Source organism: Eleutherodactylus coqui, chromosome 4 (assembly GCF_035609145.1).
Source record: "Eleutherodactylus coqui strain aEleCoq1 chromosome 4, aEleCoq1.hap1, whole genome shotgun sequence".
In the NCBI taxonomy this organism is placed as follows: domain Eukaryota; kingdom Metazoa; phylum Chordata; class Amphibia; order Anura; family Eleutherodactylidae; genus Eleutherodactylus; species Eleutherodactylus coqui.
The window spans coordinates 208,594,134-208,610,850 of NC_089840.1; the positions used below are offsets into that span (position 1 = coordinate 208,594,134).

General features: G+C 43.5%; 1 protein-coding gene across 1 annotated transcript in view; it reads left to right on the forward strand.

The window, feature by feature from the left end:
- Window positions 1–16,717, forward strand: part of LOC136625979 (sorbin and SH3 domain-containing protein 1-like) — a 227,220-nt gene that overhangs the window by 152,899 nt on the left and 57,604 nt on the right. The window contains exons 20-21 of the mRNA XM_066600632.1: window positions 5,393–5,458; window positions 12,650–12,742. Coding sequence (XP_066456729.1) covers window positions 5,393–5,458; window positions 12,650–12,742 — 159 coding nt within the window. The remainder of the gene's footprint in view (window positions 1–5,392; window positions 5,459–12,649; window positions 12,743–16,717) is intronic.

Consider the following 16,717-nt stretch of genomic DNA (forward strand, 5'->3'; position numbering starts at 1 on the left):
CGCAGGGCTTCTGTGCGGTCCATTGCCGATTCCAGCCTCCTGATTGGCTGGAATCGGCACGTGACGGGGCGGAGCTACACGGAGCTACACGGAGCCCCATTCAGAAAAGAAGAAGACCCGGACTGCGCAAGCGCGGCTAATTTGGCCATCGGAGGGCGAAAATTAGTCGGCTCCATGGAGACGAGGACGCCAGCAACGGAGCAGGTAAGTATAAAACTTTTTATAACTTCTGTATGGCTCATAATTAATGCACAATGTACATTACAAAGTGCATTATTATGGCCATACAGAAGTGTATAGACCCACTTGCTGCCTCGGGACAACCCCTTTAAGTGTATCTAGCCATCTTGTTCTTTGTCATCCTGATCTTCTCTTCCCACTGACCTTGCCAAGCATCAGTACGGTTTTCACGTGGCCAAAAAAAACAGGGCCACCGTTTGATGATCTAACACTACCTTGTTAGTTGTCATGGCAGTCCAAGATATCCGTAGCATTCTCCTCCAGCACCATAGTTCAAACACATCAATTTTCCTTCTGTCTGTTTTTCTGAGTGTCCAATTTTCGCAATTTGGACGCTCAGAAAAACAGACAGAAGGAAAAATTGATGCAATTGATGAAAGTTTTCTAAACTAAATAATCCCAATTTAGATCAACTCTCTGGGTATTGTAGTCCACCCATTATATTTACTGTATTACTTTACTATCGATTCCATTTAGTTTGGAGCCACTAACCTATCATTCTCCGCCTATAGGTGTTATCATTACAACTATAACATTTCATCAGGGCGGACCTGTTTTCTCTCTGACAACCCAAGGAATATGAAGGGGCCACCTCCCATCCAAATGGACCATATGCATAATTTCATCATAAACTTTGCTGTTATTTCATTTGCAGGACAGATCCTCAGTAAGGTTTAATACGTTTTTTGTGAATAAGCCCACAGAAAATAGACCTTATTGATACATGATTAGCTGCAAAATCAACTCTACATTGGTAGAACCTTTGGTTCTATTAGGGTACATTTATACATGGCAGGTTTGTTGTTGGAGTATGTTGTACCCTTATGTTGTGAGAGCCAGGGCTAACCGAAGGATCCTCTAGTGTTCTGGTGGACTAATACTATTGTTACAAAGTTTCCCATTTCGGCCAAAGCTTCAAAAAAGTGCTGGTTGTGGGAAACGTAATTAAAATCCTTAAAACTTGCATTTTTATGTCAAGTTTTTGTTGTGAACACTACAACAAAAATTAGTAAGACATCTTGATAATTGTGCAAATTTTGCTACATTTTTGAATATCTTCTAGAGCAGTGGTCCCCAACCTTTTTGGCACCAGGGACCAGCTTCAAGCAAGACCATTTTTACAAGGCCCGGCAGGGTGGGGCGGGACATGGGCGGGGCTTTGGTTATATGGGGCGGGGTTATGAAGGGAGTTGGAGTTTAGTGCATTCTTATTTAATTATGACATTTAGAATGTCATGGCAGTACACACTGTAGGGCAGTATATAATCTATCCCCCCCAGCACACACATAGAGCAGCATATAATTTATCTCCCCCACCCCTCAGTAATAGACAGCCCCCACCTCTCAGTAATAAGTAGCCCCCTCCTCCAATAATAAGTAGCCCCCCCTAGTAATAAGTAGCCCCCACCAGTAATAAGCAGGTCTCCCCCCCCCCCCCCCCGTAATAGGCAGGTCCCTCCCCCCAGTAATAGGCAGCCCCTTCCCCTGTAATAAGCAGCCCCTCTCCCTGTAATAAGCAGCCCCTTCCGCTGTAATAAGTAGCCCCCACCCCCCCAGTAATAGGCAGCCCCCCCAGTAATAAGCAACCCCTTCCCCTGTAATAAGTAGCCCCTCCCCCAGCAATAAGCAGGTCCCCTCCCAGTAATAAGCAGGTCCCCCCCTGTAATAAGCAGCCCCTTCCGCTGTAATAAGTAGCCCCCACCCCCCAGTAATAACCAGCCCCCCCCCCCAGTAATAGGCAGCCCCCCCAGTAATAAGCAACCCCTTCCCCTGTAATAAGTAGCCCCCCCCCCCCCAGTAATAAGCAGGTCCCCCCCAGTAATAGGCAGCCCCTTCCCCTGTAATAAGTAGCCCCCCCCCAGTAATAACCAGCCCCCCCAGTAATAGACAGCCCTCCCAGTAATAGGCAGCCCCCTCCCCTGTAATAAGTAGCCCCCCCCCCAGTAATAACCAGCCACCCCAGTAATAGGCAGCCCCCCAGTAATAAGCAGCCCCTTCCCCTGTAATAGGCAGCCCCCTCCCCTGTAATAACCAGCCCCCCCAGTAATAACCAGCCACCCCAGTATTAGGCAGCCACCCAGTAATAGGCAGCCCCTTCCCCTGTAATAGGCAGCCCCTTCCCCTGTAATAGGCAGCCCCTTCCCGTGTAATAGGCAGCCCCCTCCCCTGTAATAGGCAGCCCTCTTCCCTGTAATAAGTACCCCCCCAGTAATAACCAGCCACCCCAGTAATAGGCAGCCCCCCAGTAATAAGCAGCCCCTTCCCCTGTAATAGGCAGCCCCCTCCCCTGTAATAAGTAGCCCCCCCCCCCAGTAATAACCAGCCACCCCAGTAATAGGCAGCCCCCCAGTAATAAGCAGCCCCTTCCCCTGTAATAGGCAGGCCCTTCCCCTGTAATAAGTAGCCCCCCCAGTAATAACCAGCCCCCCCAGTAATAGGCAGCCCCCCAGTAATAAGCAGCCCCTTCCCCTGTAATAGGCAGCCCCCTCCCCTGTAATAAGTAGCCCCCCCCCCCAGTAATAACCAGCCACCCCAGTAATAGGCAGCCCCCCAGTAATAAGCAGCCCCTTCCCCTGTAATAGGCAGCCCCCTCCCCTGTAATAAGTAGCCCCCCCAGTAATAACCAGCCACCCCAGTAATAGGCAGCCCCTTCCCCTGTAATAGGCAGCCCCTTCCCCTGTAATAGGCAGCCCCTTCCCCTGTAATAGGCAGCCCCCTCCCCTGTAATAGGCAGCCCCCTCCCCTGTGATAGGCAGCCCCCTCCCCTGTGATAGGCAGCCCCATCCCCTGTGATAGGCAGCCCCCTCCCCTGTAATAGGCAGCCCCCTCCCCTGTAATAGGCAGCCCCCTCCCCTGTAATAGGCAGCCCCCTTCCCTGTAATAAGTACCCCCCCAGTAATAACCAGCCACCCCAGTAATAGGTAGCCCCCCAGTAATAAGCAGCCCCTTCCCCTGTAATAGGCAGCCCCCTCCCCTGTAATAAGTAGCCCCCCCCCCAGTAATAACCAGCCACCCCAGTAATAGGCAGCCCCCCAGTAATAAGCAGCCCCTTCCCCTGTAATAGGCAGGCCCTTCCCCTGTAATAAGTAGCCCCCCCAGTAATAACCGGCAGCCCCCCAGTAATAAGCAGCCCCTTCCCCTGTAATAAGTAGCCCCCCCCCCAGTAATAAGCAGGTCCCCCCCAGTAATAGGCAGCCCCACGTAATAGGCAGCCCCTTCCCCTGTAATAAGTAGCCCCCACCCCCCAGTAATAGGTAGCCCCTTCCCCTGTAATATGCAGCCCCCCCAGTAATAGGCAGCCCCCCAACCCATATACTTACCTCCTCCCTGCTGTCGCTCTCTCTCTGCTTGCCCTGACGTGTGCAGCCCGGAACGCTTCCTCCCCGAGTCCTCTCCTGCGGAACTAATGAGCAGGGGACTCGGGGAGGAGAATCCTGGCTGCACAGACGTCAGTGTGCACTGTGATCAGCGCGATTACCAGCGGGGAGCTGCGGCGCCCCCGCTGGTAATCGCTTCGGTGGTCAGCGGCGTCAGCACACTGCGGGCCACATAGCACAAGGCAGCGGGCCGGATTTGGCCCGCGGGCCTTGTGTTTAGAGCAAAAGTTCCCGGCGGTGCCGCGGACCGGCGCTAAACACCCAACGGCCCGGCCCGGTCCGCGGCCCGGTGGTTGGGGACCCCTGTTCTAGAGCGATCATCAACAGATCATTTTTGAATGCAAGAAAGATGCCCAGACCACTTTTACATTTGTGTAATGAATTAACCATTACTTCACCATATGTGCCGTCATAAACTGACACCTTTACGGAGTTCTTGTCTTCGAATCACCATTTGCTTATGTGATTTGTCACCTTATATGAAAATACCAGACTGTATTGTTTCATATCAACTCTTCAGAGACCCATGGATGTTCAAATTAACTTTTGTTCAAGCATCAACCAACTTATGTCTAATGTGTATGGCTAGCTTTAGTCAGGGAGAAAATACTTTGGTTCTCCTCCAGAAGGGACAAAACTCTCACTCCAGTCCAACTCATTGGTAGACCTTGCAATGTCCAACAGATTAAGGAGCCTTGAAACTTGGCTATGGTTATCAGCCAAACCACAAACAACACTATTTTAGAGTTTTTGCTGCTCATTGGTATACTTTAGGATTCCGGCTGGCTGGGTAAGATGCTTTTGAAAATATTGGCTAGTGAGGGAAATAAACTCTCGACCAGTTCTCTATAGTGAGAGCTTTGCCAAATAATCCCTGCAGCTCATTTCTTTGGACCTCAACTCTTTGACAAGTTTAACATGGTTGACGTTAGATCTGTCAGCAAACTGCACTCACACTTGAATGGGCAAATTTTGAGTGGTGTAAAGCTTTGATTGGCTACAACAATCTTGATGGAACAATAGTAACAATGTAGCCCATCAGTACTACTTGTCTTTGTTCATATTGAATGAATACGTTTGCAAATTAACTTTAAATTGTAAGTTGCATCCGCCTGAATGGCAGCCATACAAGCACATTAGCTACTGTTCTACATCATATAAAGGATAGTTATAAATGTACTAAACGGCTTCTTTGTAACAACGGTACACATTTCATGAACTTTGTGGTTGAATCTCTGTCTCATTGTCCTACATTGCCATCATGGAATTTCAGCCATTTGTAAATGTGGTAGGTACTTTTGGCCTTCAAGCACATTAACTCTGAGCAATGTCTGCCCTTTCCTATGGATACCAAGATTCTGAAAGCTTTCGCCCTATTGCCCAATGGAGGTGAATGCTTCATGTTCACCAGGTGACCCAACTTATTAGCTAGAACTCTCTTTCTTGACTACAGGTGAAAATCCACAGACCTTGTGAAGTCACCTGTGTTCAGGCAGGGTCTTGTCCTAGCATGTTAGGGCACTTCCTCAAGGATTGAATTGCAAACCTCTCCAAACTAACCTAATTTCTAAGATATTAGAACTGCCTGCATGGCTTTTTAGCTCCCCCACCCTCCCTTCAGTATGGGACATGCTTCCGCTTGTTTCCTTCTTTTATACTTTCCTCTTCGCGCAGATGCCTCAACGTATGTGTTACTTTTCAAAGCCATACTCCTTGTGATATCTTGTATCTCTTTCTCTTTTCATTTCCTTATTTCCTCCTCTGCTTTTCATCAGCCTCCAAAAAAGATTTGGGATTATACTCCGGGGGATTGCTCTATCCTTAAAGTAGAGGATAGGAAGGTAAAGATGCTTTCTTCATTTTGTCTGACCGGGTCTGGTGCAGTTTCTGACAGTTTGTGTGTATTGTATGTGTGGTTAGCCTATTTTGCAGCTTGTTAAGCTACTTTCTATTATGGTACTTTACTTGTATTGGCTTGGTGTCTTTGTATGCTTTTTTACGCAAACTTTTTATTTAACCATTTTTCAGTCTGACCTTCTTGTTAATACTAACTTTATGTTAAAGCAAATTGGACTCACAGTAGGACCCATTTACATGAGCTCTTTTCTGTCCCGTATTTTTTGGGGGGTTGGATTGAGTGCAACTATGGTTATTTGTGATCATAAAACATAGATCACAAAAAAGCCCTTATAGAAGTTTGTCTGAAGATAACATCTGTTTAAACATTCCCCCCAACAGGACAGAAAAATCAGAAACACGTTTGATCCTACAGAAATAAATGGCGTTAGGCAGTTGCTTATCTCCATCACTCCATAAAGCTGAGGAAGATAACTGTTAGGCCTCCAGCACACTAGTATATTTGGGGCTTAGTGCTGTCCGGGTTAATGCACGGGAAGCACACAGCCCTATTATAGCCTGTTGGGCTATGCCGATTGCCATGTTTTCATGCAGGCCAATGGTCTGTGTGAAAATCTAATCATATGTCCTATTCCTGTCCGTATCATGGACAAGAAATAGGACATGCTAATGCTTATCTACATGCTCTGTTCATGTAAATTAGACAACACAAAGACAGGTGTCCATGTGCTGTTTAATGTGAGTTGTGTCCAAGCCTTTCGGCTGCAACTCACAAACACAGTAAGCCTTAGCTGAATTGTTTGGCCAATGTCTACTAAATGAGATTAAAGGTACATCTAGGTATTGAAATCCATGCATGCATAGCTTAAAGACCAGTTTGCTATGGGTATTTTATATTATATATTATTCTTGTTGTCGCTATTAACAGTCTTAATGTTTCACAGTTGAATGCTACATAAAAAGTTGAGTAACTTTGTAAATTCCTAGCTACTCTTGAGCATCAGTTTTGAGTTCTTTCATATTCACATAACTTTATGCATTGCTTCATAAAAAATTTCAGCTGGTTGCCCTTGGAGACAGACAGCAGTTTGTCTTAACTAAGTTGTCAGACATGTGACCAAACAACCTAAAAAAGGTTGTTCACTTTTGAACTATTGATAACCTATTCTTAAAAAAGGTAATCAATAGTTTATTGCAGGGGTCTACCAACCTGCGACCCCTGCCAATCAGCTGTTCACCAGGTTGTTGTATCAATGTACAGAGTCAGCTCTGCACACCCTGCATTGGCTCAGATTGGTATTGCAGACAATATTTCCTTTGAATTCAACAGTAACTGCAATACTAACCTGGGTTGCTGCAGAGTATACAGAGCAGTCTGCTTCTGGCTCTGAACATTGATCCAGTACCCGGTGAATAGCTAATTGGCGAGAATTCCTGGTGGTAGACCACCAATGATCAACTACTGATAACTTGGGGTAGCTCAAACATAGACAAGACAACTCCTTTAATTATGTAATTGCCATCTGAGCTCCCACACATCACTGCTCTCTGTTAATAGTTAGGGTGATTTCACATCTACGTCAGGGGGTTCACTTTCCTGCTTCATTCGAGGAGTAGGAAAGGGGAGTCCCTTGGCCAAACAGCTCCATCTTAGGATGGAACTAAACTGCACCGATTGGACCGTATTGACTACACTGGGGTCACTTCGGTTTCCGCTCAGCGTCTTCGCTTTTAGCCGGAAGAAAAAGCGCTGCATGCAGGGCTTTTTCTTCCAGCATTTTGTGCCAAATCTGCGACAGAACCTCCAACTGGAGGTTCCAACTCGGATGTGAAACCAACAGAGTTTAGCCAAGTTGCTTAACTTGCTGTGCGGTCTTTACCAATTACTCAGTAGCATATGGATTCACTTTTAGTAAGCATGTTTGAACTTGGTAAATTTGCTTCATCATTCTGAATGATCTCAACAGCATGCTTTCTATTCTTTATCATTCTATATCACAACCTTAAAGGTTACTATTGGCTTTGTGCATACTACGAGTTGTACAGAGTAATAATACGTAACACACACAACTATCTGGACACATAGTGTAGTATATAAATGCAACAGAAAACTGCATTGCAGAAGGTCCCATTAGATGCCGTATTATGGGGGTGTATTCATAACACAGTGTTATATGGAGGCACTAAGGAGCACAAAGAGTGACGTTATTATACTATAGAACCACAACTACTCCATGTGACTCCATACAGGTTTAATGCACACAGACTACTACAGACAAATTACAATAGAAGCTCATTCTTTTGATTTTGTATTTTTTAAGGTACATATTAGCATTTTAACCCCTTAGCGACCGGGCTATTTTGTGCCTTAAGGACCAAGCGATTTTCATAGTTGCATTGCAAGAGCCATAACTCGTTGACATGGCCGTATGAGGGCTTGTTTTTTTGGGACAAGTTGTATTTCTTTAATGGCACCACTCTAGGGTACATGTAATATGTTGAATAACTTTAATTACATTTTTGGGGAGGAGATGGAAAACAAACCTCCAGAAATTCCGCCATTGTTTTAGGGTTTTGTTTTCACCATTCAGTAAAAATAACATGATCATTTTCTTACTTGGATCAGCACAATTACTGTGGTACTAGGCTTATATGGATTTATTTTTTACTACTTTTACACTACTACTGTGACATATAAGGGGTTAAACTGCAAGAATCTGAGGTTTCTCCCTTTCGATCAGTTAGAGCAGAAGCCTGGTTGTCAGTAGTCAGCCAAGCCACCGCCTTTTAAAAAAAAAAAAGTTTTTTGGGGGTTTAAAGTCCATTAGTGACCACTGTAAGGCCTTAGTCACACGGGCGTTTTTTCGCGCGATTTGCGTATCGCATGACTGATGCTCATCCGCAAATCGCGTGACCGGTGTCCGAAAATCGCCCGAAAATCTGCTCCTAGCCGCGTTTCATTAGAAACGGGCCGGAGCTGTCCAGCGCATTGCATTCAATGGAGCCGGCAATACAGCCGGCTCCATTGAAAGCAATGCGCTGCAGGCGAGTGTGGGATGAATTGTCGGGAAGGGCTTAAATATATAAGCCCTTCCCTGCAATTCATCCAGAAATGTGTTAAAATAAAAAATATATATATACTCACCTTGTCCCGGCAGCCGGAGTTCAGCGCGGCCAGCCTGCAGTGGGTGTGAAGGGGGTGTGAGTCAGACCTGCCCCCTGATTGGCTCAGCCTGAGCCAATCAGAGGCAGGTCTCACTCACACCCATTCATGAATTCAGCGCTGTCCGGCAGCCCATTGCTTTCAATGGAGCCGGCTGTATTGCCGGCTCCATTGAATTCAATGGGCAAACATCGTTCTTCTCTGCCACAGCTGTTACAGCTGTGGCAGAGAAGAATGATTTGTCTTCTATATGTTCTCAATGGGGTCGGCGCTGCTGCCGCCGGCCCCATTGAGCGCATATAGAGAAGAGAACAGGAATCGCAGATCGCAGATAGGTGCAATCTGCGATTTCTGTTCTATAATTTATCGGACGAGCACATAAAAAGCGCTCATGTGTCCGATACCATTGCAAAGCAATGGTTTTAAAAAATCGCCGGACGCATGCGCATGCGCAAATCGCGCAAAAAAACGCCCGTCTGACTAAGGCCTAAAAAGGCATATGGGCCGTCACTAAGGAGTTAAAATCTGTCTGTATGTGGGTGTTTTGTTATGTTTTTAACAAAAAGCAAGAACATATTTTAACAGAGGGAATGAAAAACTGAATAGCAGTATGTCAGTGAGGTTATCAGCAGCATTCGGAGGGTCGCCAGTAGCTGGCTACCCAGTTCCGAATGTCACATCAGCTGGCAGCATTTGGAAGCCTCTTTGCTATTTGTTCCTTTGTTAGGGAATTCTGCAGATTTGGGAGAAAGATGACAAAGTGTGAAGAACATGGAACATTCCTGGAACTTGCTGAGTGCAAACAGATTGTGACTGCTGGTGAACATAGAACATGTGTTGTATGCAAAGTTGTGTAGTTTATGCAGGGCTATAATAAATTATACCAGACATTAAAGTTGGAACAAATAAAAGAAACCTTCTTGTATGCTTGTCGTATCTAACGGGTAGTTGCTAATTCTCTTTACAATTACCCAGAGATTAGTGGTTGCTGTCATTTGGTGTTCTTTGTCTGCAGATAAAGTATCACCACAGTAGCCCACTAAATGGAAAAATGGGGGTACAGTTAAATACAGCTGGGGTGACGTTAAGGAAAAACCAAGGAGTATGGTAGAAAAGGTGAATGAAAACTGATGAAAGTGGAGTAAATACTTATAACAGCCAATTAACGCCACGCCAGCTAATAATTGGTTTCTAGTAAAGATGAGTGAGCGCGCTCGTTTAAGGCTGATGCTCGAGCGAGCATCGGTAATCTCGAGCAAATGCGGGAAGGGGGGGGCGGCGGGGGGGAGCGTGGGGAAGAGACAGAGATCTCTCTCAAACTCCCCCCGCATTTGCTCGGACGACTAATCAGTTACTCGAGAGGACGGATGCTCGCTCGAGCATCAGCCTTAAACGAGCGTACTCACTCATCTCTAGTTTCTAGATTTCATTCACAGTAAGGTTACATTCATACGGGCGTATGGAATATCGAGCTGAGAAACTTGATCCTATATTGCTCCTGCCAAGTTCCAGTTTTCTCGGCCAGGTGATACGTTTTTGCTTAAAATTTGCATTGCGGTGCATGAAAACGTGGCCACCGTTTCCTATTGACTTCAATTGGAACAATTGCTTTGCACTCACATGCACATGGAGTGCCATGCAATTTCTTTCAAGGTCCCATTGAAAACAATAGGCGATACATTCCAAGAGAAGCTGTGTAATATCGTGTAGGTCTCCCTTGTGACACCAAAATAACTCTGAGCGGCGAGGCATGGACTCCACAAGAACTCAGCATGTGTATTGTGGTATCTAGCACCACTATGTAAGCTGTGAATTCTTTAAACGGGGCTTTCAGGTAGCGCCGCCTGTTTGGTTTCCGGGCTACACTGTGGTCAGAGCGGATGCCACTGCTCCGACCCCTGTGTAGTGACAGGTCCTAGTAATTGCAGGTGCATTTTCCATTCATTTCAATGAGAGCTGCGCTTGCAATTACAAGCTCCAGCCACTAGACAGGGGTCGGAGCAGTAGCTTCTACTCCAATGTGGTGTAGCCCAGCACTCACAACTGTTGCTGCCTAGAAAAACTCCTTTAAATTCTGCAAGCTGTGGCCTCCATGGTTTCCTCCAGCACATCTCACAGATTTTGCTTCAGATTTAGATCTGCAGAATGTGGAGACTAACCTGCAATTCTTTTGTCATGTTCCTTAAACCATTCCTGACCACTTTATGTAGATTGGTAGGGCAAAATCATCATACTTGCATCTAGAATTTCAATTTTACAAGTTTCTCTGACCAATATCATCCTTATCCGTGTGAATGCACCCTTACAGGTGCCCGAGCGCCATACCGTTGTGTAGCACATCCATGCCTTCCTATTCAATTAGGCTATTGCTATTTCAATATAGGACACTAGTATTGGGATACAGAGCTGGATCAGTTTTTATGATTACACCCAAATTGTGATATCCCTATAATGTGCTGTGTATTACAGCTAGCCAGATAACACGTGGTGTTTTTTGCTTTTTTTTTATATTAATTGCTACTAGTGAAAAAAATTGAAGCATAATTATGATGGAAAAATAATTACCCCAATCTTCATTAATTATTCATATGAAGCTAAAAATAACTTGATACATGGTGGTACACCAGCTGTAACTTAACTAATGACTTCCATGCGTATCAGTATTGTAAAACACTGGGCTGGCTAGATGGTGAGCTGCTGACTGCAGAATCTTATTTATCTTATTTAGCTGTATGATGTATTAAAACATAGTTTCTATTAATTATCATATAAAAACCTATTTGCACCCTAATCCATCCCAAACACTAACCTGTAGACGAAATACAGTAGCTGAGTAACCACCATGAAAAGAACGACTCCACACAGGACACTAACCCTACTTCATCCTGCCTCACCTTATTTAAAAAGAAATTTATATCCATTAGTTGGATCAGCTCCTTTTTTTTTCCTGACCTTGACATTGCTTAACTTCCCCTCCACCCTCCCTGTCTTTTAACTAGGGTGAGGCAGGGTGAGGTTGAATTCTTGTATGGGGTCATCCTTTTCAGGGCGGTCAATCCACTATATCATCTACAAGTTAGTGTTTGGGACAGATTAGGGTGAAAATGGCTTTTATAAATTATCATGTAAAACACGTATGTTTTAATACATAATACAGCATGTTCTTTTGTGAATTCTTTAATTTACTGTGCCTGTAACTAGAATATATCTACTCAAGGGCGGCATACATCCTTGGCAGTTCTGTGAGAGCATATATGAGGAAGCTGAATATATATTGATACAGATAATTGCAACATTCATGGTTAATTTACAAGCTGAATTTATTTCCAAGGTCAGATCAGCAATTGATATGAAAAATATGAAATGTTCTGCAGTACTTCTTGCATACTGTGTATATAGAGAGAGAATATAACGAGAGGTCAACTTGGTGTTCTATAGATTTTGGGGTGCTAGAAAATGGCTTGTTACATATTCTGCTTCTTCGCCTCCCCCCCCCCCCCCCCCCCATGAGAACTCTAAGGCAAGAGGGGTCACATTACCTTTACTTGTAGCATTTCTTTGGGTACCCATATTGGCATTTAGCTGCGGCACGTTTTGGGAACAATTGTATGACATATCATTATCCATGATAGAACAATCTAAAGGGAATCTCAGCAAGTGACAGGTTCCCTTTAAATTGCTTAGCATCTTCCTGCTAAGTGGGTCCATTTAAAGCATTTAGCTCCATGTTGTCATGGTAATATCGAGCGACGAAGGAAGAAAACAAGTGTAAAACTGCTAAATCTGAAACGGATAACGAAGTTTGCAAAGTGTTCTTTAATTATTAAAGTCTTAATGTAAAACCTGCTGTAATTTGCATCAACTGTTTTTCATTTGTTGTAGACCGTTCCTAGACGTGCAAACATATGTGTCCTGTTGTGCCATATAGCGCTTGAATGTGTGTCCTACAATGACCTCTGGAGATCTACTTCAATGTGTAATGTCTGTTATTGTCTTGTTCTTCTTTAACTAGACTGAGCTAGAGAAAGACCTCTATCAGTACGAGTCTGAGTTAGATGCAGATTTAGAGAGAATGGACAAGTGTTATAAAGCTTCCCATAAAATGGTATGAAAGTTCTTTCTACTGTCAATTTGCCTATAGCGCAAAACTTTTATCTGCGACATATGGAATGAAGAACGGCTTATGTCATAACAACACTAATCCCATCTGCAACCTGGCCTGTGGAATGTATGAAATACTATGACGTTATTGCATCTTACAATGTACTATACTCTTCTATACCTACTCGGATCGTAGACTTCCACAGTAATATGTCTGTGCATGTATTGACCCAGAGAACTGTAACATTTGGCTGGCATGAACCTGGCTCTCCATATCTGTGAAGGTGCACTCTCATGTAGAACCAGACAACTCCAACCCAATGGTTTTTTGACTACTAGCCTGTTGGCTCAGCGTCCTACCCATAATTCATTATATAGGGTGATTCAAACATCAGGGCCGCCTGGAATATCTTCTGAACAAAAAGAGATACAAGTTGGAAACTTTGTAGAACACTTAGATAAGTGGGTGGGAGGGGAAAATTTCTTGGCATTACGGTAATGCCTGTCAGCCATTTTTTTGGCAGCCATCTTGGATTCAGCTCAAGAAACTTCAATGGGAAAGGGGCCATGAGTTACATGATTTAAGTGTAAAATTTCATCAGAAATTGATAGAAGTCATTTTTTCAATACCTGTAACCATTTCTGAGTTATGGATGATGCCATGTTTAGTATTAATAAAGTTTATGTTAAATTATGTGATATGGAAAACACTGATCACATTTCCTTTCAGATACCAGAATTTGCTGTTAACAATCCAAAATAGAATTGAGATTTGATGATTCAAAAGTTGTTCATACATTTATAATTCCCTCTGACAGAATTACAAGAGCCTGTCAGGGTCATCTTCAGACAACCTCTGTTGCAGCTATGGATGCCACTTAGGTGTCTTGAGGATCCTTACAGCAGTTGGTTGACTCACAACATGCTCCACTGCCAGTCTCCTGGTGCTTTTATGTGGGCTTTTTGTGAAATTGCTAGCAGAACTGTCAACACCTGTGGATTGGAAACGCTGCTCAGATGACCAGTATTCAGTTTGTCCTGGACACCAGGAGTTTCCCTAAATTTCTGAATTCGTAACCTGGCAGTTCGTGCTCTCACTGGCTGTCTTCCTGGCTGCTCTTGATTGAAAGCTTGGCCACCGCACATGAACTTCTGCTACCCACCATCAGGAAAATCTAATTTCTGTCCTGGATTGTTAACTGCATCTTTTAGCTCCATGAAAACCCATGCAATTAGTGTTTTACCTAGCATATAATTCAACTAATACTGAAAATATCATCCATAACTCAAAAATGGTTGCAGGTATTGAAAAACAGACTGCATCTATCAATTCATGATGAAACTCTACTCTTGCAGCATGTATTTCATCCCCCCTTGCCCTTTCTGTTGAAGTTTTTTGGGCTGAATACAAATGACTGCCACCAAGCTGGTTGATGGGCATCACCATAGTGCCAAAAAGTTTTTTGTTCCCATCTAAGTAAGTATTCAATGAAGTTTTCCACTTGTATCTTTCTTTTTGTTCAGAAGATATTCCAGGCCCTAACTTTTGAATTTCTCTGCACATATTGAATATATAATTAATACTAAATGTGTATTTGACCATTCATAAAGAGGTTAAAAAAACGGGGCTGTTTGCATTCAGAAACAGCAGCACATCTGTCCATGCGTTGTATCTGGTATTGTACTCAGCTCCATCAAAGTGATTGGGGCTTTGTAGCAATATCATACACCACCTGTAAATAGGCATGGCACTGTTTTTAGAAGAGAGGGACCATATTTTTCTAATCCCGCTCAACCCCTTTCCTACATACTGTTATTGAAGATATGTATAACAGTTTAGGCGTACATTGTTCAACATTGTAGAAATGATCACCTGCCACCACGATACCTTGTGATACAATGTATGGAAATTCATCAGCATCTAGTCCTATGCAGACTATCCCAAACTACTATAAAGGAACCTTCATACCATTAGCTATATCAGACCATCTCAAAAAGGGTGATTTTTATAAAAAAAATATATAAAATACTGTTGGAAACTCTACCAAAATCCTACTTTTGTATCCAGTTTACACAAATCCCAATTTTTGAATAAAATAATTCTATTGATTAGGTAAAACCCCATGAATTACGCCTATAGACTTGTACACACAAACTATAGTGAAGTAGTCGGGTGTTTGCTCATAGTTCTCTATCATAAATATAGGAATATAAAGTTATTACCAGAAAACGCTGCCACTGCTAAATTGGCGCATTTCTGATAATAAATTAGGAATTCAGAATTCACTAATATGTTCTTTAAAGTGGCTCCAAGGAGCGCATATTTTTCTAAATCACTTGGTCCTTGTAGGAGAATCTTATTAAAAGCTAATTTTCTGATTCAGTGGAATCAATTAACGCTCTGGAAATTATTTCCCAAAGCACGTTCTGACTTCATAATACGAAATCTCAATTTAGAAGCATAAGTAATTCTCTCCCCATCTCTTCTCTTAGATCAGAACTGTGTGATGTAGCTGCATTGCTTTGAGCGTGGCATCGATTAAATATTACATTGTGTTATTCGGGGTCATTTTAGTCTTTTTACTGAAAATTTAATCTTCCCAAATGAACTATATAACTACCATAATTCTACCCACCTGGGGGATCACCTTACCCCATGGATGGTGCATCCCTGTTGTTGGTTCTACAAGAGGCACTTCTGTTGTATATTGTAAATCCGGTCATGTATGTTTCGTTTTGTCAACTTTTTGTTCTTTGCTTGTTTGTGCTCGTGGCTGATTAGTAAAACTGCTTCCATAATCGGCTTCCAGACATGCTGAATGACTCCTCATACTAAGCAATAACGAACATCTTCTTAATGATATTGATAAAAAATTTTAGTATGCTCTTTGCCAGTTGTTTTTATCTCATTGTGAACGTCCGGTGGGTATACGGTAAGAACTAAGTTCTTTAAGCAAATTGGCTTAAAATTTGCAGTTGGTACTTACAGCATTAGCTGCCTTGGATTAAAGAGCTAGTAGGGTCATTCATATAGTAATATATGAGAATGTCCCCTCACCTCCTGCGATTAGACCACTACCTAAGCCTATGGTTTTCATTACTCGTGTACACTGAATGCCCACTGTATTAGAGATACCATCAGAATGGCAGCAATCTATTGATTCAACTAGGGGTTGAAATCATTCTGCAGGAAAATTGACCTAAGTAGACAGGACAGCTTCTTGAAGTTGCAACAAATTACTGGAGATGGAGGTGCTGACATTGGCGTGACTATAAGGGATGCGGTTGCACCCAATCCCAGCAGCCTTAGGGGGCCCATAAGGCCTCTCTTCTCCATATAGGGGGCCCCGTACTATGAATAAACCATTATAGTTGGGGGCCCTGTTACAGGTTTTGAATTGGGGCCCAGGAGCTTCAAGTTATGCCTCTGGGTACTGTCATGCTCTGAATGGCTGATGGGAAGGGTTCATCGTCATCGATTCTTTCTGCTTGCACCAAATTCCGACCCTCCCATCAGAACAATGCAACAGAAATCTGGATTCATTTGACCAGGTGATTTTTTTTCCACTACTCAGTGATCCAATTTTTTTCTCTTTTGCCCACCACAGGCTTGGTTTTCTGTTTCCCTAAGACAGTAATGGTGGTGGACCTGGTCATATGCTGTTATAAGCCCATTTGTGCTAAGGCACAACACGTTGTGCATTTGGCATGTTAATTGAAGCACTGGCCTTGTATATGGCTGCAGTGTGCTTGACTGTGCACTGCCTGTTCATTCGAATGAGTCTTGACAACCTCCTCTGACCTCTTTGAGTTTGCGTTCACAAGATCCCCCTTCTCTGGATGTTTTTCTTCAATTACACCATTCTATGTATACTCTTTACACCATTGGATGCGAAAAACCCATCCAGTTGGCAGTTTTTGAATTACCGACCCTTGCTAGTCTAGTATCAATGACCATACCTCGTTCAAATTCCCTTTG